Genomic DNA, 21,460 nt, shown 5'->3' on the forward strand with positions numbered 1-21,460 from the left:
TAAATGGGGAGAATATGGTAAACATGCGTGCCTCACGAATAACTTTTGCACACTACTTATTTCGCAACCATCAATAACAATTTCCACAAATTATGCAACCAAAATCACAATACAAACATATTTGAATTTTAAATGAGGTATTTATTTATGCATCCAAAGATCTTGATCATTCTGCTCCCCACATGCTGAGACAGCCGCATGTTACAGGACCGAGAACTACTCAAAAAGGAAAAAAATTATACTCCCTTAACCTAGGTATTTTGGAAACCCAACCAAATTGTATTTTGGTAAAACGAAAAATCAAGTCATTTAGAAAATATACAAAACATCGATATTGTTTCTTTCCGTATTTCACTTAAAATTTATCTATTAAATGCAAAAAACTATTATTAAAGCTAATAAACAAACACAATTAAAAAACTGAGTTGCGTCTTTCTTCTATATATAAAACATATTATAAATTAACAGTCTTGGAAACGGATTTTTTTTTAAAAAAAAATTAAGATGCATGACATTCATATTTTTCTTATATTATAGGACCACAAAAAAATATTTTCACATCACTAAAGTTGTATCGTGGTCCATGGAGAATATTTATATGGGCTGGATAACCAATGTAACCAGATTTTTTCACAGGCCTCATAGACAAACGGGCTTTCAAAAATATCGAATCCAAAAATATTACGGACGTAGGGGCCAGCGAATAATAAAAGCAAAATATCTGCAATAAATCCTAGACCGTCGATCGGCACAAACCCCAAATTAAATCCTTTTTATCCCAAACCCTAATTTTCCACGCTTCAAATTTCTCTACTATTCAAGCATTGCACGCTCAGGTAACTACAAATCTCTCTCTCTCTCTCTCTCCGTGTGTGTGTATATCAACTTATCAAACTTGATTCGTTACTGTTGTTGTTTGCCTATACTTACATACATATAACTACAATCCATACTTGTTCATTTACTGTGTTTGATTGCTTGTATGTATCAGACTTGGTTAGTTTTACTGTTTTTGATTGATTGTTTATGTATGTATATGTTAGACTTAATTGTTTACTGGTTTTGATTTCGTATAATTTATCGATATTGCGTTTACAGAGATTCTAAACATGTCGGATTCAACGATTGTTAACGGTGTTGTATCGGAGGATAAGAATGTTGAAATTGAAGATAACTCTGGTGATGGAAATGATTCCAAAGTTGCCGCGCTGATGCAGAAGATCGCTGCGCTTGAACAGGAGAAGAGCGAGTTAGTTCACGAGAATGAGGTTGTGAAGGAGCGTGTTAATAAGCTTAAGGAGGAGATTGAGGAGTCGGATGTGGAGAATGAGAAGTTGAAGAGTGAGACTAAGGTTTTGGACTCGATTGCTGGTCGTGCTGCGCAGTTGGAGACGGAGGTTTCGAGGCTTCAGCATGATTTGATTTCGTCGGTTCATGAGAATCAGGAGATTAATGAGGAGTTGTCGGTGACAAAACGGGAGATTGAGGAGTTGAGGAAGAGTGAGGTAAGCAAGACGGTGACGTTGGAGGCGATTGAGAGGGAAAGGAATTTGTTGTTGGAGAAGATTAGTAATGATAGTGAGGGGGTTAAGGAGTCAAATAGTCGGATTAGGGATTTGGAGAAGAAGATTGAGGCATTGGAGATGCGTGATAGTGGTTATAAGAGTGAGAAGGTTAAGGCTGAGGAGGAAATGAAGGAGAAAATTGAGGAGAGGGATTTGAAGATTAGGACATTGCAGAGTTCGGTTGATGATTTGGAGGCGGTGTTGGAAAGGTCGAATAAGGAGAGGGAAGAGTTGGAGATTGTGAAGAATGAGTTGGAAGCGCTTTTGAAGAAGTCGGAGAGGAAGGTTAAGGAGATGGAGGGTAAGATGGGGTTGTTGCATAAGGAATTGGAAGGGTCTGAGAAAATGATCAGTGGGTTGAAAGAGAAGGCAGCTGATGGGATGAATGGGGATAATGTGGTTATTGACAGGGGAATCGTTGGTGATGACAAGAAAGGTTTATTGGGGTTCAATCTGGAATGGCCTCTGATGGCAGCTTCTGCTGGTGCTATCGTTCTGTGTTCTGTTGTGTATCTTTACCACGTGAGACAGAGGTAAGGTTGTTTAGGATGGGATAAGGGTGTTCGATGCGTTTTAGTTTTATGAGATGCTACACTTTATGATTGTTTTTGGGGGCTTATATTTACTCGCTTGATCTTGTTGGCACTTAGGGGTATGCTTTGTGCAAAACTGCAATCATGATTAGTCTTAATATGTAGTCTAGTCTGACAGTGTTAAATATGTTTCATATTGCTGGATGGTTTTGAATATTGATACAACAATATATATTTTGCTGGATTATTTTTAAGTACATGAATATAATAAGTGTTCGTTAAAGTAATTGTTGGCTTCTTCAATTTACCTTAAATATTAGCATGTAAAGTCTCACGAGTCTTCTCCATCATCACATTCTGTGTCAGATTCATGTTATTATATTGGGATGACGTGATGTCCTGACCAACTCGGATATTGTTCTCTTGAAATTGTTATCCATTTTTGATGATTAGAAATTGCTGGCCTGCTGATCTTCCAGCGGGTTTTTTTCCTCCAGATTAAAATCCTGCATGGATTGCCCCTTCTATTGATAAACCTTCCATTTTACTTTTGTTATCTCTTTTGTTTTATGTGGTTTGATGATAGGCAGCCGCTGAGTTTACTAACGTCAATCAGGCATGAAACTGAATTGTAGTTCTTAAGCTGTTAAAATGCAGAGTAACAGTTAAATTATGCAGAGTAACAGTTAAATTATACAGGGCTGAACTAAGGCGAGTATAAGGAAATGCTTAGAATGATTGAATTAGGAAGTCAGTAGTGATAGGAGCCTGTGTGTAGTATAATTGGACTTTAATTGGTAAATGGTAGTACACAAATTTTCAAATATTATATATGGATTCAGGTAGAAAAACAATGGGAGATTAAAAGAAGTCTCAATTGGGATCAGAATTGTTGAAGTTAAAAATTGAACTGGTAGTTCCATAGTGGGGCATTAGTCAGGAGAACAATAGGTATATTATTTGTCCGAGGGTGGGGATAAATTAGGAAGTCACTATTGGTGCATTTAGGAAGTCACTAGTGATAGGAGCCTGCGGTTAGTAAGAGGAAAGGCTTATTAGGAAGTCACTATTGGTGCATTTAGGAAGTCACTAGTGATAGGAGCCTGCGGTTAGTAAGAGGAAAGGCTTATTAGGAAGTCACTAGTGATAGGAGCCTGCGGTTAGTGTAATTGGACTTCTCCACAAGCTTTCAAATCTTATAATTGGATTCAGTCAAAAACAATTGAAGTTTTGAGAAAGTCTCAACTGGATTTGAATGGTAGTTGCTAAATAAGAATTAGCCTCTGGTGAATTTTGCAGCATTTGATCTTGGTTGGCCAGCGATAGCAAACTTGAGCAATTTTAAAGTGAACCAAGGTACTTGATGGTAAATGTAAAGTACTAATTATATATTTCTTATGGTTTAAGCCGTAGATAATTGTTAATATCTAGAGGGATTTAAGCTTTTAACATAATTTCTTGTTGGCCATCTATTTGTATAATCTTTACTACTTTGTAGCAAATGTTTACTTATAAACTGAATTTGTCAAAGTGAGGTCTCGGGCACCATTTAATATCTTGGTGCGCTGTCGCTGACCAGTTTTGCATTTTTATTAAAACTGGCAGCTGCCGATGGAGCTTGGGTGCTCAAAAGAGAATTGGGAGTAGCAGAAACAATTAAATTAAAGGTGGCATTTTATGTTTAATGCTCAAGTCGAAGTCGAGTATCTGCTAGATTTGGATAAATGAATAGATGTATGTTGCTACCTATAGTCTCTACGGTCCAATGATAGATTCTTGTTAGCTAAAAATAACCACATTTGTTGAATCTATACACACCTGTAGTCAAATGCCATATCATATGTTACCATATCAAAATATTCTATTTATCACAACTTGAAATAATGATAACATACTATTTTCAAAATATAATTAATTATTATAGCCAACTCCATTGAAGATTTTTTTTACAGATTCAGTAAATATTGTACCCATCGTAGTCTATTTCGTCCTGTTGCATCCATCTCATGTGTTCGCCATTGCTCGTTGTTGTTTGAAGAAGTTGATGATCCACAAGATGATGATCCGGAGGATGACTTGGGACATCCCTTTATATTGAAGTTTCTATAGTAAGCTGTGAATGGAGCTTTAGTCCAGTCGGTCTTAACACGTCCACCTTGTGTTGCCCAGTCATCAGCATTCCATAGGCTGGCATAGACCCTCATGTGCTGATTCTTGGGAAAAGGCACCCCTATTGATTCCTGGTTGTTGAATACTCTTCTTGGATTGTTATCCACCAAGAAACTGAAATAAATTGCAGAACTCATGTTAAAAGATAGTCTTAGCAGAACTTAATTGCCTACGAGTAGCAATTTACTAAGAAAGTTAAATGTTTAGTGAAACAACTTACATAATTCTTTGAGGATTCCAAACAATGGATTAGGTATGGAAGGAAGAAGTGGGATCGAACCAGAGCTGGAATTGTTGTTCTTTGTTACCTTTGCCTTGCGCAAATACATTTGTGTGGATTGTGTATGGACTTCCTGAAGAGTTATCCAGGAACTCGAAATCAATCTCATCATGTCCAGCTCCTTGTGAAGATAGCTGTACAGAATAAAATCATGGTATGAGGACATGCACAACTTGTTACTTGTTAGCTATAAATACGGTACATGGATAGGATAAATAGGTAATAGAAAGTTGCTTACATAAAATGTGGTAACAGTGCCAGCAGAGTTGCCAGGAACAAGCTTGAGTTGCATGTCAAATCTTCCGAACAAATACTCATTCTTGGATTGAAAGCCTGAGCCAGAAGCTTGGTCTAGAGACAAAGTGAGGTCTCGACCACCATTTAATATCTTGGCGCACTGATCACCCCATGTGATTTCCGCATTTTTGTAGAAATCTGCACTTGCAAATGGAGCTTGGGTGCTCATGAGCATAGAAAGTAGCAAAAACAATGATGTAAATGTTGACATGTTCTGATTAGACCGCTGAGAAAATCGAACTTGGATTGTATGGATGGAAATATGTATGTTGAAGGACAGGAGGAGGGAGTATGATGTTAGGCTTTGTTATCGATGTTGAGAGTGATGGTTAAGGTACGAATAGAAAGGTATTTATAGGGTGGGTTTTTTTGGACTATGCCTTGTGACTTGTGAGGAAGCATCCCAGACACAGGATGGAGAAGGTATGATAACTAATAAGTAAATCAAACTATACGTGTGTGTACATACTGATGTACAGGTTGTAGTGTTGAGTTGGTGCCATTTTGACAATTTAGTTAGAGTAGTCATGAACTTTCCAACACGAAGAAACCACCTACAAGCCTCATTGACGCGTTATGTATTGAAGCCCAAGTCCTAATATTCAAGGCCCAACTATCCAGTCTATTCAGAAGCACATGATCCAAGGAAGATTCTAGATTAATTAGCTGTCTTAGTAGCTGTTTATTTGTTTTGTCCTAGGAGGGAAATTAATGTTTTTGTTTTAGCTTTGCAGTAGAAGGACAGTGGTCCAGGGTCTTTGTAACTACCTCTATTATAAGAGAGGACTTATCCTTGTAGAAGAATCATCCAAGAATGAAATGAAAAAGCTCCTGCTTAAAATCATACAGTTTCATTATTCAATTGTTTTCATGGTATCAGAGCTATGAATTACATCATATAATTGGTGTGCTTATTCTTCACTTTATCTATATCTTTTATTGTCGAAATGGCAACTACTGATAATATTGTTCCTACTAGAACATCTATTGATGTCTCGAGCCTTTTGTATTTTCACCCTTCTGATGGTAACAATTTCATGACCATTGATAAGCTTCAAGGCTCGTCTAATTATAGATCTTGGAAAAGATCTATGGAAATCGCCCTATCTTCAAAGCGTAAGCTGGGATTTGTTGAAGGTACATTGCTTAGAGATACAACCGATGAAGTCAAGAAGGACGCCTGGGATACGTGCAACAACATGATCATCTCTTGGATTCTAGGGTCGGTTTCCGATTCTATCAAGAAATCTATTATGTTTGTGAGCACTGCTCATCATATATGGAAGCATCTTGAGCAACGTTTTGCTCTCACCAATGGATCTCGGAAATACAAGATAAATAAGGAGTTGTATGAAACCAAACAACAAGGAAAGCCAGTTAGTGAATACTACACTCATATGAGGTCACTTTGGGAGGAGCTGGAATCATTGGTCATTCTTCCTACTATTAATGCAACAACTGCATAAATTACAACTCTGATTAATGTTCTTGCTCAACAAAGAGAAGAGCAAAAGTTGTTCCAATTCTTGAATGGATTGGATGACACATATGCTGCTCAGAGAAGCCAAATGCTTATGATGGCTGTTCTTCCCTCGGTTGAAACAGCATGTAGTTATATCGAACAAGAAGAAGCACAACGGGAGATTCTCAGTCATTCTAAAGACGAACGTGAAGGCCTTGTGATGTACAGTAAAGGGACTATGGGTATCTCTGCTAATCTTCAAGGTACAACACAATGTGGTGCTTGTGGGAAGCCTGGTCACAACACTGATAAATGTTGGACAGTTGTGGGTTATCCCAGCTGGCATGCTAAAGCTAAACCTCAAACACATCAACCACACAGAAGCAAGGGTCGAGGCAATGGCATGGGTACTCAGCAAAAATGGAACAAGGGAAGATCTAATTCTGGAGCCCGAATTGCTGCTAATGTGCAAGGGCTAACTCAAGATACTAGATCTATAGCTAGTAGTACTGCTACAATCACCTCACAGCAACTTGAGCAGCTGTTGCGGATGCTACCAGCTTCTTCAAGAGGGGGAGGAGATACAGATGATGAAATTGAGGGCAGCTATGCATGTATGGTCTCATGTTATTTTGCTGATTCCACTAAAAATGCTGAATGGATTATAGATTCTGGTGCGTCTGATCACATGTCTGGTATGATTGATGTTTTAGAAAATGCTGTGACCTGTGAAAAACTAGCTCGAATTAACTTACCTACAGGTGAAAAATCTCAGATTACACACAGAGGAAATGTGTGTTTGCTTAATAAGCTAAAATTACAGAATGTGCTTTATATTCCTGCTTTTAAACACAATTTACTGTCTGTTAATAAGCTATGTCATGATGAGAAGTGCACTATAGTCTTCCATGATAATTACTGCATTATTCAAGATAGTCTGACAAGTCAAGTTAAAGGAATTGGGAAAGGAGAGCATGGTCTCTATTATTTAATTAATGAGCCACTTCAACATACCTTAAGGAATATTAAAGCTCAAACTATATATCACAGCAGTAAAACTGAATATATTAGTAATGGTAAAGCTGCTATGTCTGCCAACACTATTACTGCTCTAAATCTCCCTACCATAGTTAAGGATGTTCCTAGATTGAGTAAAGAGATGTTGTGGCACCAGAGACTAGGTCATACACCTTTAAAGAGAATGATGATGATTGATCAAATTGAGCTTAAGGATGGTAATCAAGATATATGTCTAGCATGTCCTCTAGCAAAATTTACTAAACTTTCATTCACTAAGAGTCAATCAAGAGCAGGCAATGTGTTTGAACTAGTGCACATTGACACATGGGGACCATATAGAGTTCATTACAAAGGTAAATATAGTTACTTTCTTACCTTTGTAGATGATTGCTCTAGAGTGACTTGGGTACACTTACTCAAGCACAAGTCTGATGCTTATAGTGCAATCTATAGCTTTGTGAAAATGGTAAGGACTCAATTTGATCAAAGGGTAAAGATCATAAGGTCTGATAATGCCCTGGAATTTGATGATTACAAATGTAAACTCTTCTTTGAAAGATTAGGAATACTCCATAAAACTTCATGTCCAGATAGGCCACAACAGAATGGAAGGGCTGAAAGGAAGCATAGAAATATTCTGGAGATGGCTAGAGCTCTGAGGTTTCAAGGTGCTTTGCCACTCAAGTTCTGGGGAGATTGTGTGCTTGCTGCTACACATATTACTAATAGACTACCAAATGTTATTTTAAGAGGTAAAACTCCATATGAAGTGCTTTATGGAAAGAAGGCAGGTTATGGACATTTAAGAACTATAGGATGTCTGGCATTTGCTTCCAATCCCAACAGAAAGAAAGATAAGTTTCAAGAAAGAGGAGTCCCATGTGTGTTTATAGGCTATTCTTCATCACAAAAAGGATATAGGTTGCATAGTCTTCTTACTGGAATTACGTTTGTTTCCAGAGATGTAAGATTTTATAAATCTATATACCCTTATCATGTATTTCAGTCAACTATGGTAAAGGGCTCAGAAGCGCAACAAGAAGCAACCAAGGAGACACATATTACTTGTGATGATTATGAGTATGAGAATTTTCCAAATGAAAGTCAAGATGCAACAAAATCAGAATATGATCTTCCTCAATCAGAACAATCAATCATTCGAAGATCAACCAGAGAGCATAGACCTCCTGCTTGGCATAATGATTACCATATCAGTGCAAATTGTGTGAGGAAGGTAACTAAAACTCAGGTCAGCTCTCAATTCTCATGCTTTATGAATACAGTAGGTAAAGCACCTGATCCTAAATGCTTCAAAGAAGCAGCAAGTCATAGTCATTGGCTCCAAGCCATGAATGGAGAACTGGATGCTTTGGAGAGTAATCAAACCTGGGAAATTACTGATTTACCTGCTGAAAAGACTGCTATAGGGTGCAAGTGGGTGTACACAACCAAGTTTGATCCTCAGAAACAAAGCACCAGATACAAGTCTAGACTTGTGGTGTTGGGAAATTAGCAAAGGTATGGTATTGATTACGACTAAACCTTTGCCCCTGTAGCAAAGCTATCTACAGTCAGATCTTTACTTGCAGTAGCATCTTTGAAGGGTTGGTACACACATCAAATGGATGTGAAGAATGCGTTTTTACATGGAAATTTGCAGGAGGTGGTATACATGAAGTTTCCTCCATGTTATGAAGGTGCTGGTTTTAGATTTGATGTTACATCACCAGAGAAATATGCAAAATACTCTGTGCTTCAAACTAAAGTTTGCAGATTACTCAAGACTATTTATGGTCTTAGACAGTCACCAAGACTGTGGTTTGATAAGCTGGGTTCAGCTTTAAAGGATAATGGTTTTACTCCATCTAAAGCAGACTGCAATCTCTTCACAAAACAGAGAGATGGAAACTTCACTGCAATTCCGGCATATGTAGATGACCTGATTGTGACAGGTAACAACATGCCTCAAATTGAGGAAGCAAAGAAATTTTTGAGCTCTCTGTTCAAAATGAAGGATCTTGGAGACTTTAGATATTTTCTCGGAATTGAAGTTGATAGAAGTGCTGAAGGCATTTTTCTATCACAGAAGAAATATCTGCAGAATATTCTTGAGGAGTTCAAAATGACAAAATGCAAGCCTTTAAGGTTACCAATGGATGCTCATGTGAAGCTTCTTTCTACTGCTGGAGATCTCTTGCCTGATCCTGATGTGTACCAGAAACTTGTTGGTAAACTAATTTACCTTACAATCACTAGGCCAGACATTGCATATACTGTGCATGTACTGAGCCAATTTATGCACAAACCTACATCTGTTCATTTTCAAGTTGCAAAGAGAGTCTTTAGGTATTTGTCTGGTTCAATAGATCAAGGTATTCTCCTTGCTTCTGATTCTGCAGCAGAACTCCAAGCTTATTGTGATAGTGATTGGGCTGGGTGTCCTAACTCTAGGAGATCAACTTCTGGTTTCTGCCTCTTACTTGGAAAGTCCCCTATAGCTTGGAAGTCTAAAAAACAATCAGTTGTGGCTAGATCCACGGCTGAAGCAGAATAAGCAGAATATAGGTCTTTAGCAATGGCTACATGTGAAGTCCTGTGGATCAAGCAACTTCTCAAGGATCTGGGCCTTACTCATCTTGGAGCAACTACCATTTTTTGTGATAACAAAGCAGCATTGGCAATTTCTGCTAATCCGGTTCATCATGAAAAAACTAAACATGTGGAGATAGATTGCCATTTTATCAGAGAGAAGGCTGCTGAAGGTCAGATTACTCCAACTTATGTCTCCACTACTAATCAACTAGCTGATGTCTTTACTAAGATCCTAACTACAGAACAGCATCAGTGTCTTCTTAACAAGCTTGGTGTTCATCATCCAACACACCTAGCTTGAGGGGGAGTATTGAAGCCCAAGTCCTAATATTCAAGGCCCAACTATCCAGTCTATTCAGAAGCACATGATCCAAGGAAGATTCTAGATTAATTAGCTGTCTTAGTAGCTGTTTATTTGTTTTGTCGTAGGAGGGAAATTAATGTTTTTGTTTTAGCTTTGCAGTAGGAGGACAGTGGTCCAGGGTCTTTGTAACTACCTCTATTATAAGAGAGGACTTATCCTTGTAGAAGAATCATCCAAGAATGAAATGAAAAAGCTCCTGCTTAAAACCATACAGTTTCATTGTTCAATTATTTTCATTATGCCTTTTTTATATTGCTTGCATTTTGCAATGATTATAGACTACGACGGTGCAATAACTGAAGCTCCCATTATAGAAGAAAAATATAAGGCAATTTTTTAAGGTCAATTACCCACCCAAAGTAGTCTCACACTTATGAATCAGAACCAGTAGACAATTGGACTTAAGGTTCATAAGTTGGTTTGGTTAGACATATTTTGTTACTAACCTGAAGAGTTGAACATCATCATAGTTTTAAACTGATAATGGAAATGAGCTGCAGTGTATTTTTGTCCCGGTTTATGCCTTTGGGCTTTGGCTAGTAATCATCCAAAACGAGGATTAGTAGTTTAATTGTTTGAGTTTGGGTTTATATGATTACAACAACTTTCAAATATGGTTACATGTACAAATTCTCTTGTACTTGTATAGTTTTATCATCAGCTGTCTTCTTTTCCGAGGGTAAAGCGTTCTCTTTGGTTGATCACTTCTCTATTTGTTTCTACTGCACGGAGTCCGGTTTCTTTATATTGCCGGATGTAATTTCACTTTTCATGTTCTTCAGTTTTTTCCACTGATCTATTTCAGTGATACCCTGCTATATTTTGAAATGTTAAATATTTCAAAATGTCACTTTTAAAAATAATTATGTTTTGTTTTTTTAATGCAAAACGGTACATGGTGTGTGCCGTTTTGGTACTTTATTTTTTTTAAAATTTTTTATAATGTGCAAAACGTTAGTTGAAGTAGCGTTTTGGCTCAAAACGGTACATAATATAGCATTTTGTACCAAAACGGTACTTTATCTACCGTTTTGCGCATAAAAAAATCAAAATGCCAAAACGTTACACGAATTATCGTTTTATATCTTTTGCATAAACGTTACACGATGTACCGTTTTGAAGTGACATTTAGGATCATTTTTAACCTCAAGTGACATTTAGGCTACCACCCATATATTTCGGTGTATACAAATATTCAGATATATTTTAGATAAATTTTGCATGTTATCCGAATAAAATGCATATATTAAGTTTAGCTGGTCTAATTATTTTCAAATTTTAATGATGCTTTATCCTTGGATGAGTGATAAAATATATATTGATTTGTTTCAATCTTATCTATTATTCCGATTAACAAATTATCTGTACTTTGGTTTTAATAATTTGACTAACAAATTATTTCTGATTTAATTTTAATAAAATAATATAAATATTATATAAATTGAAAAAACCCCGTAATTACATAAACACAAACATTATATAAATAGATCGACTATCAAATAGGGGTGGATCCCTTTATAGATAACAATTAATTAGACTTTAATTTTATTTTAATCTAGATAAATAGTGTAATAGTTATCTTTAGTTTAAATTTTTGTTTTGATTTAACTCAAATCACTATTATAAATTATTTTGTTTTAGTCTCATGCTCGTTGTTTTAACCCGATCAAACAAGTTATATTTTAACAGCTAATTAATATTTTTACATAACCTAAACGTACCTTGTTCATAAATATATTTTTCACATATTTAGTATTAAAAACAATTAAATTTTATTTATGGAAAAATATAATTTTTTTTTATCACAAAGCCAATCGTATAGCGTTTTTTTATCGTAGGAACCGCGCAATACATGCAAATCACGTGAATAAAGATAAACTGTTTTTCATTCGGTAACATTTGTTGATAAATTTTAATATTAATATAAATATTGTTACTAGAAATTTAAATATTGTTGAAGTATATCACATACAAATTTTAAATATAAATAACAATTTAAATCTTGCCCAATTTAAATTTAATACATTTGAAAAATAAATTAACACTTGTATATCTAAAATTCATTAATGAATTCCTTCAAATAATTCTATATATTATATATCATATATTGTAGTTTTTTTGTATATTTAATTTTTATCGTGTAATAAAAAATATATTTCATGATTTTGATTTATAAATGTATTTGACTAACAAACAATTAAAATAGATAAAAAGAATTTTATTAAATTTTTGTTTTATAATTTTGTTAAATAATTTTTATCATTTTTATCAAATATATATATGTTAAACTCCTAATAACATAAAAAGAGAAAATAAGTGTGCTTACGGATGTGTGGGTGTTCTATTGTACATGATTTTTTTTTTATTTTTGAGATGTAGAAAACAATCAAATGTTGTTTTCTAGAATTTTCTAAATTAAAATTATAATTTGGAAAACCTTGTTTTCCGTTTTAAAATTTGGAAAATTCTTAATTTGAACATATTTTCATATTTTTTGTTTTCTTAGATTTTTTTTTTTGAAAAACTGTTCAAGTAAATGATCCATAAATTTTTTGGTTAGCAGCAGGTAAAACACAAATTTAAATTAAAGAATTCAAATAATAGAATTGTAATTATAATATAATTTTAAATTATTTTATAAAAAGATGATATATAATGGGAACCGTTTTGTATAATTCGAAAATCGGATCAAATCGGCTGATCTATAAATTTAGAATTAATCAAAAATTGGGATTAATATGAAATCTATTAATATTAAAATATTATTAAATATATTATTGTGATTATATTAATTATTTATTATTATATATATTTATTATATCATAAATTTTATATTTATTCGTATATAAAGAATATGATATTCTAATTTCAATAAATTATTATAAAACCTGATAAATGAATATTTATAATTATTAATCAAATTTTAAAAATTAAATCGGTCCATACAAAAATTAATCAAGAATTGATTGAGGAGACAGCAGATATTAGAACACCGATCAGAACCATGAATCTAGGGTGAAAGTGAAACCAAAATCGAGTCAGAAATCAAATTTGTAGGAGCACGGCTAGAAAGCTAAGTAATTAAAAATTTATCTTTTGTCTATTTGTAAAAAAAAATAACAACTTGAAGAGGAAAACAATACCCAATGCGCAGAATAGCTCTGTACCTATTCCGGCTATGGAGCAACAAGTCCTCCGCAGCTTCCTCCAAAACGCCGCCAATTCCACCCCATCCAAACACGCCCTAACTCTAGCTACATCACTTATCACCAATCCTTCAACTTCAATTTCAACAATCTCCACTATTTATGAAACCCTAACACTCTCTCTCTCCCCAAACCTCAATTCCATCTCTCTCCATCACATTCTCTCTCTCCTCTCCCACCTCTCTCTCCACCGCCCCCACCTCCGCCGCCTCATCTTCTCTTCTCTCCGTTCTTTCTCTCTTCTCCCTCACAACTCCCCTCGCTCCGTTGTTGAATCGCTCTCGATACTCGTATCCATTGCGGAACAAGACTCGGAGCTGGTTCAGTCGGTTAAGGAGGTAAGTGAGAGTGTGTTTTTGTCTGTTTGTTTTGGTTGTGATTGTATTAGTGTCAGGCGGTGGTTGTTACTAAATGCTACGAGGCTTTTGGTTAGGCCTGCGGTTTTGGTTTCGGTTTTTTTCGGTTTTTGTAAGGATCCGTATCCGGAAATTAGGAAAGCCGCATTGGATGGATTGAGTAATTGTTGTGTTGGAATTGAGGATAGAGGGATAATGGAAGGCTGTTATTTTCGCGGCGTTGAGATGCTTTCTGATATGCACGATTCTGTTAGATGCTCTGCTGTTCGAGTTGTTAGCGAGTGGGGTCAAGTACTCGTGGCATTCAGTGAAGGAGAAACTAAAATGTACTGGTCTGATGCGTTATTTGAAACGCTTTGTTCAATTGTAAGAGACATGAGTGTAGATGTAAGACTTCGAGTTTTTGATGCCATTGGAAAGATAACAATGGCATCTGAGAGTATTCTACTTCAGAGCCTGTCTAAGAAGATACTTGTTAAATCACAAACATCTAATGTTGCTGGGGCTTTTGTGCACGGGTTGGAGGATGAATTTTACGAGGTACGAAGGTCTGCCTGTTCTAGCTTGAGTGCACTCTCTATCCTTTCTTCCAAATTTGCTTGTAAAGCCTTAACTTTGTTGGTGGATATGGTGAATGATGATTCTTTAGTTGTCCGACTACAAGCATTACAAGCAGTGCATCATATGGCGCAACATGACCATCAGGTTCAAGAAGAAAACCTTAACATGCTGTTTGGCGCTTTATTTGACACGTCTACCTCGATAAGGTCTGAAGCAAGGAAAATAATTCAGTTACTTAGGGTGCATAGTTTGAAAGTGTTTAAATTTTGTGTTAATGGCCTTGTTGGAAATCTGGAAAATTATCCGCAGGACGAAGCTGATATATTTTTTGTTCTGTTTATTATTGGTCGAAATCATGGTAGTTATGCTGTCAGCATTGTCGAGGAGACTTCTCGAGATATAGATGACTTTTTTGAAGGCAAGTTGGGATCTAATGGTGCGAAAACTGCATTTTTTCTGGTGCTGGCCATCTCAGCTTCACTCTCACATGAGATAAACATATGCAAAATTCCGCCTAGAATGTATTCATATGCAGTTACACTTTTGGGAAGAATATCTTCTGGTTTAGCTTCTGCTTTGGATCGCCATGTCCTTTTCACTTACTTGTGTGCTTGCAGTAGATCCACATCTGTTTCTGACTCCAAGTTGATTAATGGGGAGGAGATATTGCAACATATAGTAACTGATTCCTCGGGCAATCAGGAATCATGTGAACCTAGCAGAGCACAAATCTCACGTGCAGATTATCAGCTGGAGGAGATGGAAGTAGGAGCATTAGTAAATCTTGTTCTAGCACAAATTAATAGCATTTGGCAACTGATGCAAGTTGGATGCATCGATGAAGTAATTGAGATGTTGAGGAGTTGGAAAGAAGAGCTGGAAAACCTTAATATCACATCACCCCAATCTTTTGGTGTTTTGGCTTTTGCACTGAAATATATACGGGTTTTAGAACTTTTTGGAAAGGCGTGGACGAATTTAATATGCCTGAAGAAGTTCCCTTTAACAGGAGAGATAGAAATTAATTTTGGAGAAATAGACTATAAGTTAAGAGAACTGGTTCATATGTTTTTAGGGGTGGATAAAGAAGCGGCGGTCCACCTCCTGGAGTTGATGTTGGTGACTTGTACACTGAAGTTATGTAGTGTGGAGCCTTGGTGTTATGAATTTATACTTGGAAAGCTTTCTTCTATATATTCAGTTGTAGAATTGCTTCTCGAAAAGGGATCCATTGAGCCTTCAAAATTTTTGGTAGAAGTTGGAAACTCTTTGCACGAGTTTCAAACCCCACTTGGGGGTTTAAGTAATTTGTTTCAGTTCAAGAAGTTGCTTGAATTATTCTCTCTGAAGCAGATTGAGTTGCCTGAAGGGCTGAAACATGTGAAGGCAGAGTTGAGTATCGTTAACAATACCTGTGAAAGTCCTCTTCTCTTTGTCTCGGGACTGCCTGTTGGAATATCATTACAAATCACCTTACATAACATAGTCGTCGATAACAGGTTGTGGGTGAAGTTTACTGTGAGTGAGGATTCCTATCAATATGTTTATCTAGATCCGAAACAGTTCGGATATTGTGATAAAGTTAAAAAGTTTATATTTGTTGCGCCATTTTACAAAACCCCAAAAGCAAATTTTTTCAAGTTGACAGTTACAGTAGGTATGGAATGTTCATCTAGTGACAATCTTATATCAAGAAACTGTAGGGGACCAAAGCATGAACTCCTGTACCTTTGCGAAGAAAAAGAAGTGTTTCTTTCAGAAAAAAAGTCTCCGAGTAAAACTTGAACTGGATCTTTCTTCATCCTGTTTTAATAAGATTGAACCATTGTGAAGGGATGGTTATAGACCATAATGGAAAGGTGGTCGGGTTTGTAATGAGAAAGTGTCTGTGGTTATGTATGAGGTCGAGTGGTTGAGATTTGACAGTGACCAGGAGTTAAACGCCAGATTGGAGTAGCATGTTCTTTTTTGCTGTTGTAGAAATTGTAGTATCCTTTTGATAGGGTTGATGTTCAGGATTGGCTGGGGAAGGGTTAATTTTTTGGCAGTGTGTTATTTGGTACAATACTCTATAGGAAACTGTAATGTGTTTAATTGCACGCATTCTTTGGTTTTTAGTAAGCTGCGTGCTAGTATTGAGATATGGTATTTGAATGAGGGGTGTGGTTTCTGGACTGGAATCATTGAGTTTGGTTAGTTCAGCTGCAATTGCAGTGTTGATGTAGTTTAGTTTGGTTAGTCCCGCATTGTACAGACATGTTTTGCTTCAATTCATCTGATCTTTATTTTACATGAGATACTGGTTTCATTTTCTTTGTAGTGCCAGATTTATATTCTCTTCTCCATCATTTTAAATCTTTTTAGCTCATTTACTAACCCAATGGGCTCTTTACTGATGCAAATTCGACAAAGCTTCAGTCTCTTAGGTTTTTTTTTCCATTCTCTAACATAATTGGTACTCGTTTATTAAAATGTATGGTAAACGCTCACTCTGGTAAATGAACGTATGCAGTCACTTTAAAGATCCAGAAGATGGTAATTAGAACTAACCCACCAAAATTAAACTTATAAAATTAAGTGTGAAATTTCTTTATTGTTACATTTGAGAACTGCAAATTTTATTATGAAAAATAAAAGAATAAAGAATCTGTATGTCTTTGCTAAAATTACAATAATCTGATAAAGAATTGGGCATCAGAATCATGTGTGGATCATCTAGAGAAACCTTGAGCGCTTGCATTCAGCCGGGACAGCATTAGCAAACCTTTGTTTGTCGGAGCAGTAGTTGTATACCATATGTTTTGAGTGTACCCAACGTAGTCTATTTCTGCCAGCTGCATCCAACTCATGTGTTCGCCATTGCTCGTTGCTGTTTGAAGAAGTTGATGATCCACAAGATGATGATCCGGAGGATGACTTGGGACACCCTTTTATGTTGAAGTTCCTATAGTAGGCGGTGAATGGAGCTTTAGTCCAGTCAGTCTTAACACGTCCTCCTTGTGTTGCCCAGTCATCTGCATTCCATAGGCTGGCATACACTCTCATGTGCTGACTCTTGGGATATGGTACCCCTATTGATTCCTGGTTGCTGAATACTCTGATCGGATTGTTATCCACCAAGAAACTGAAATAAATTGCAGAACTCATGTTAAAACATATTTTAGCGGAACGTAGTTGCAGGAATATTTGCAATTAAAGAAGAAGATTATAATTAATCGCTTACATGATTCTTTGGGGATTCCAAACAATGGAGTAGGTATGGAAAGACTTAGTGGGATCGAACCAGAGCTGGAATTGTTGTTCTTTGTTACCTTTGCCTTGTGCATATACATTTGTGTGGATTGTATATGGACTCCCTGAAGAGTTCCCCAGGAACTCGAAGTCAATCTCATCATGTCCGGCTCCTTGGGAAGATAGCTGCAAAGAATAAAATCATCGTATGAGGACATATGCACAAGTTGTTACTTGTTAGCTAAAAGTACATATGGTACATGGATAGGTTGGATAAATAGGTATTAGAAAATTATTACTTACATAAAATGTGGTAACAGTGCCAGCCGAGTTGCCAGGAACAAGCTTGAGTTGCATGTCAAATCTTCCGAACAAATACTCATTCTTGGATTGAAAGCCTGAGCCAGAAGCTTGGTCTAGAGACAAAGTGAGGTCTCGACCACCATTTAATATCTTGGCGCGCTGATCACCCCATGTGATTTCCGCGTCTTTGTAGAAATCTGCACTTGCAAATGGAGCTTGGGTGCTCATGATGAGGATAGAAAGTAGCAAAAACAATGATGTAAATGTTGACATGTTTGTATGAATGAGAAGAAGTATGTTGAAGGAGAGTGTGATGGAAGGCTCTATTATCGACGTTGAGACTGATGGTTAAGGTAAGAATAGGAGATGGATATTTATAGATGGGTTTTCTGGAGTATGCCTCGTAAGGAAGCATCCCAGACATAGGATGGGAAATTATGATAACTAATAAGTTAATCAAACAGCAGCTCTCTGTGTGTGTACATAATAATGTACAGGTTGTATCGCTGAGTTGGGATCGTATAGACTTTTAGCAAAGGAGAGTGATCATGAACTTTCCAACACTTAAAGAAACCAGCTATGGGACTCATTGATATATTATAAGTTTAATATATTGCTTGCACGATTGCAAGGATTAAAAATTAAGAGTGTCCCAGATGCTTCCATAGTATAGCCAAACAATGCAAGGCATATTGTTTTTAAGGTCAATCTCCAACAGTTCAAATATTCTCACACTTATGATTCACAACCAGTATGTACTAGTCAATATCACCAGCTTAACTTTTGTCACCAAGCATCTTTGTAACACAGTAGCTCACTAAGCACGCACCTCATGAATCCACCGCCAGCCATTGAGTTAGAGTACTATAGTTGTTTAGTGTTCTCTAATTCGAAGTGCTATAAATCAATAAGCCATCAAACTAAAAGTTTAGAAGTTGTTATTAGGCTGAAGAGTTATACATCATAGTTATATATTGACAATGCCAAGAAATAACTACAGTGCATATTTGTTCCGGTTTATCCCCTGGCCAGTACTTATCTAAACAAGATGTTTAGTTCATATTTTCTGTTCAGCTTTATATGACTTCGAAAGATCAAGAGAAACAGATTTGTAACAGAAAAAAAAACTATTTTTTAAAACATAAATGAAGCTTAGAAGGCCATCTTCATTTCAATACAGTTAAAATTGAAAAACAATTCTCTCCCGACATGGTGGAATATAATTACAGTATAAGCTTGCACTGAAACAAATATAATTGTAGAGATTAGTCTTGTAATTATGTACTGTAAATAAGTGTTATCAACTTATCATCATCTGTCTAAATAATTGTCTTCCTTTCCCCAGGACCTCAAATGGTTTGCTTTCACTGATCTCAACTCTATTTGTTTCTTCCGACTGGTTCCAGTTTCTTTATATTGCTAGATTTATGTTTACTCTTTTTGTTTAACATGCATGATAAATGCTTACTTAGTAGTTGTTAGTATGCAGTAGCTTTAAAGATTCAAAAGATGGACATCAGAAGTTGTCAACGCAAATTAAAAATGAAAATTAGGTGAGGAACTTCTTTGTTATTTTACTTGAGAACTTACAATTTTTATAATAAAGAATGAAAGAATAAAGAATGTGTATGTCTTCGTTGCAATTACAATAAATTGATAAAGAATTAGGCATCGGACTTATGAGTGTTTCATCTAGAGGAATCTTGAACGCTTGCATTCTGCCGGGACAGCATTAGCAAACCTCTGTTTGTCCGAGCAGTAGTTGTATACCATGTGCTTTGATTGCACCCATCGTAGTCTATTTCTTCCAGCTGCATCCAACTCATGTGTTCGCCATTGCTCGTTGCTGTTTGAAGAAGTTGATGATCCACAAGATGATGATCCGGAGGATGACTTGGGACATCCCTTTATATTGAAGTTTCTATAGTAGGCTGTGAATGGAGCTTTAGTCCAGTCGGTCTTAACACGTCCGCCTTGTGTTGCCCAGTCATCAGCATTCCATAGGCTGGCATAAACCCTCATGTGCTGATTTTTGGGAAAAGGCACCCCTATTGATTCCTGATTGTTGAATACTCTGATTGGATTGTTATCCACCAAGAAACTGAAATAAATTGCACAACTCATGTTAAAACATATTCTTAGGGGAATGTAATTTCCTATGAGTTGCAATTTACTAAGAAATTTATAAGTACAGTGAAACAACTTACATGATTCTTTGGGGATTCCAAACAATCGAATAGGTATGGAAGGAAGAAGTGGGATCGAACCAGAGCTGAAATTGTTGTTCTTTGTTGCCTTTTCCTTGTGCAAATACATTGGTGTGGATTGTGTATGGACTGCCTGATGAGTTTCCCAGAAACTCGAAATCAATCTCATCATGTCCAGCTCCTTGAGAAGATAGCTGCATAACATTGAATAACTATCAAGGCATGCACATATGACTTACTCAAGTTATAAACTTAAAAGTACATGTAGTAAATAAATATACAGGACAAGTAGATAATAGAAAGTAACTTACATAAAATGTGGTAACAGTGCCAACTGAGTTTCCAGGGACAAGCTTGAGTTGCATGTCAAATCTGCCAAACAAGTACTCATTCTTGGATTGAAAGCCTGAGCCAGAAGCTTGGTCGAGAGATAAAGTAAGGTCTCGACCACCATTCAGTATCTTGGCACGCTGATCGCCCCAAGTGATTTCTGCGTCTTTGTAGAAATTGGCAGTTGCAAGTGGAGCTTGGGTGCTCATGAGAATTGAGAGTAACAGAAACACTGACATAAAGGTTGACATGTTAGTATGAATGAGAAGAAGTATGTTGAAGGAGAGTGTGATGGTAGGCTTTATTATCTATGTAGAGACTGATGGCTGAGTTAAGAATATGAGATGGATATTTATAGGTGGGATTGCTGGACTATGCCTTGTAAGGAAGCATCCCACATACAGGATAGAGAATGAATGCTAACTAATAAGTTAATCAAACAGATCCACACAATGATGTACAGGTTGTATCTTTGAGTTGGCATGGTTTAGACTTTCAGCAAAGGAGAGTGATCATGAACTTTCCAGCACTTGAAAAAACCAGCTACGGGACTCATTGACGCGTTATGCTTTATTATATTTCTTGCATGAATGGCAATGAATAAAGAATCTGACTGTCCAACAACAGGAGCTCCCATACTCTAGCCATTAGCCAAACAAAAAGAAAAGAAACAGGACACCTGTAATACCTACACTTGTGATTGTGAATCACAAGCTGCCCCAAGTCCCAACTGGTCAAACATTATCCGGATAATTTACCAAATTAACTTTTACCACCGACTTTATTTGACGCGAGCACAGCTCACCAAACAACCACCTCACTGATTAACCACCGGAATCTCAGTATGTTGTAATAGTGTTTGCACTTCCAAAGACCATCCAAACGCCCACAAATGTATAATAACAAGAAACAAGATGTTAAAAGTTTGAATCTTGGTTCTTGGTGCTTACATTTAAAAAAACAATTGAACCCCAATTGAATCTT

General features: G+C 36.4%; 5 protein-coding genes and 1 pseudogene across 5 annotated transcripts; 3 read left to right on the top strand and 3 right to left on the bottom strand.

Moving 5' to 3' along the window:
- Nucleotides 1–974: 974 nt before the first annotated feature.
- Nucleotides 975–2,385, top strand: LOC141711775 (peroxisomal and mitochondrial division factor 2-like). The gene is made up of 2 exons (XM_074514454.1): nt 975–996; nt 1,099–2,385. The coding sequence occupies exon 2, from the start codon at nt 1,110–1,112 to the stop codon at nt 2,100–2,102; it is 993 nt and encodes a 330-aa protein (XP_074370555.1). The 5' UTR covers nt 975–996; nt 1,099–1,109; the 3' UTR covers nt 2,103–2,385.
- Nucleotides 2,386–3,979: 1,594 nt separating this feature from the next.
- On the bottom strand, nt 3,980–5,249 carry LOC141711776 (xyloglucan endotransglucosylase protein 1-like; annotated as a pseudogene).
- A 542-nt stretch (nt 5,250–5,791) lies between these two features.
- LOC141713912 (uncharacterized) lies at nt 5,792–6,310 on the top strand. The gene has a single exon (XM_074517475.1). The coding sequence runs from the start codon at nt 5,792–5,794 to the stop codon at nt 6,308–6,310; it is 519 nt and encodes a 172-aa protein (XP_074373576.1).
- Nucleotides 6,311–13,417: 7,107 nt separating this feature from the next.
- Nucleotides 13,418–16,700, top strand: LOC141711777 (protein SIEL). Its single transcript, XM_074514455.1, has one exon. It carries the CDS (start codon nt 13,461–13,463, stop codon nt 16,188–16,190), a length of 2,730 nt encoding a protein of 909 aa, XP_074370556.1. The 5' UTR covers nt 13,418–13,460; the 3' UTR covers nt 16,191–16,700.
- A 306-nt stretch (nt 16,701–17,006) lies between these two features.
- On the bottom strand, nt 17,007–18,298 carry LOC141711778 (xyloglucan endotransglucosylase protein 1-like). Its single transcript, XM_074514457.1, has 3 exons — nt 17,940–18,298; nt 17,629–17,822; nt 17,007–17,529 (listed from the first exon to the last, which is right to left on the bottom strand). Exons 1-3 carry the CDS (start codon nt 18,210–18,212, stop codon nt 17,121–17,123), a joined length of 876 nt encoding a protein of 291 aa, XP_074370558.1. The 5' UTR covers nt 18,213–18,298; the 3' UTR covers nt 17,007–17,120.
- Nucleotides 18,299–19,475: 1,177 nt separating this feature from the next.
- On the bottom strand, nt 19,476–20,808 carry LOC141711779 (xyloglucan endotransglucosylase protein 1-like). The gene is made up of 3 exons (XM_074514458.1): nt 20,458–20,808; nt 20,147–20,340; nt 19,476–20,040 (listed from the first exon to the last, which is right to left on the bottom strand). Exons 1-3 carry the CDS (start codon nt 20,725–20,727, stop codon nt 19,632–19,634), a joined length of 873 nt encoding a protein of 290 aa, XP_074370559.1. The 5' UTR covers nt 20,728–20,808; the 3' UTR covers nt 19,476–19,631.
- Nucleotides 20,809–21,460: the final 652 nt, after the last annotated feature.

Source organism: Apium graveolens, chromosome 3 (genome assembly GCF_009905375.1).
Source record: "Apium graveolens cultivar Ventura chromosome 3, ASM990537v1, whole genome shotgun sequence".
NCBI lineage: Eukaryota > Viridiplantae > Streptophyta > Magnoliopsida > Apiales > Apiaceae > Apium > Apium graveolens.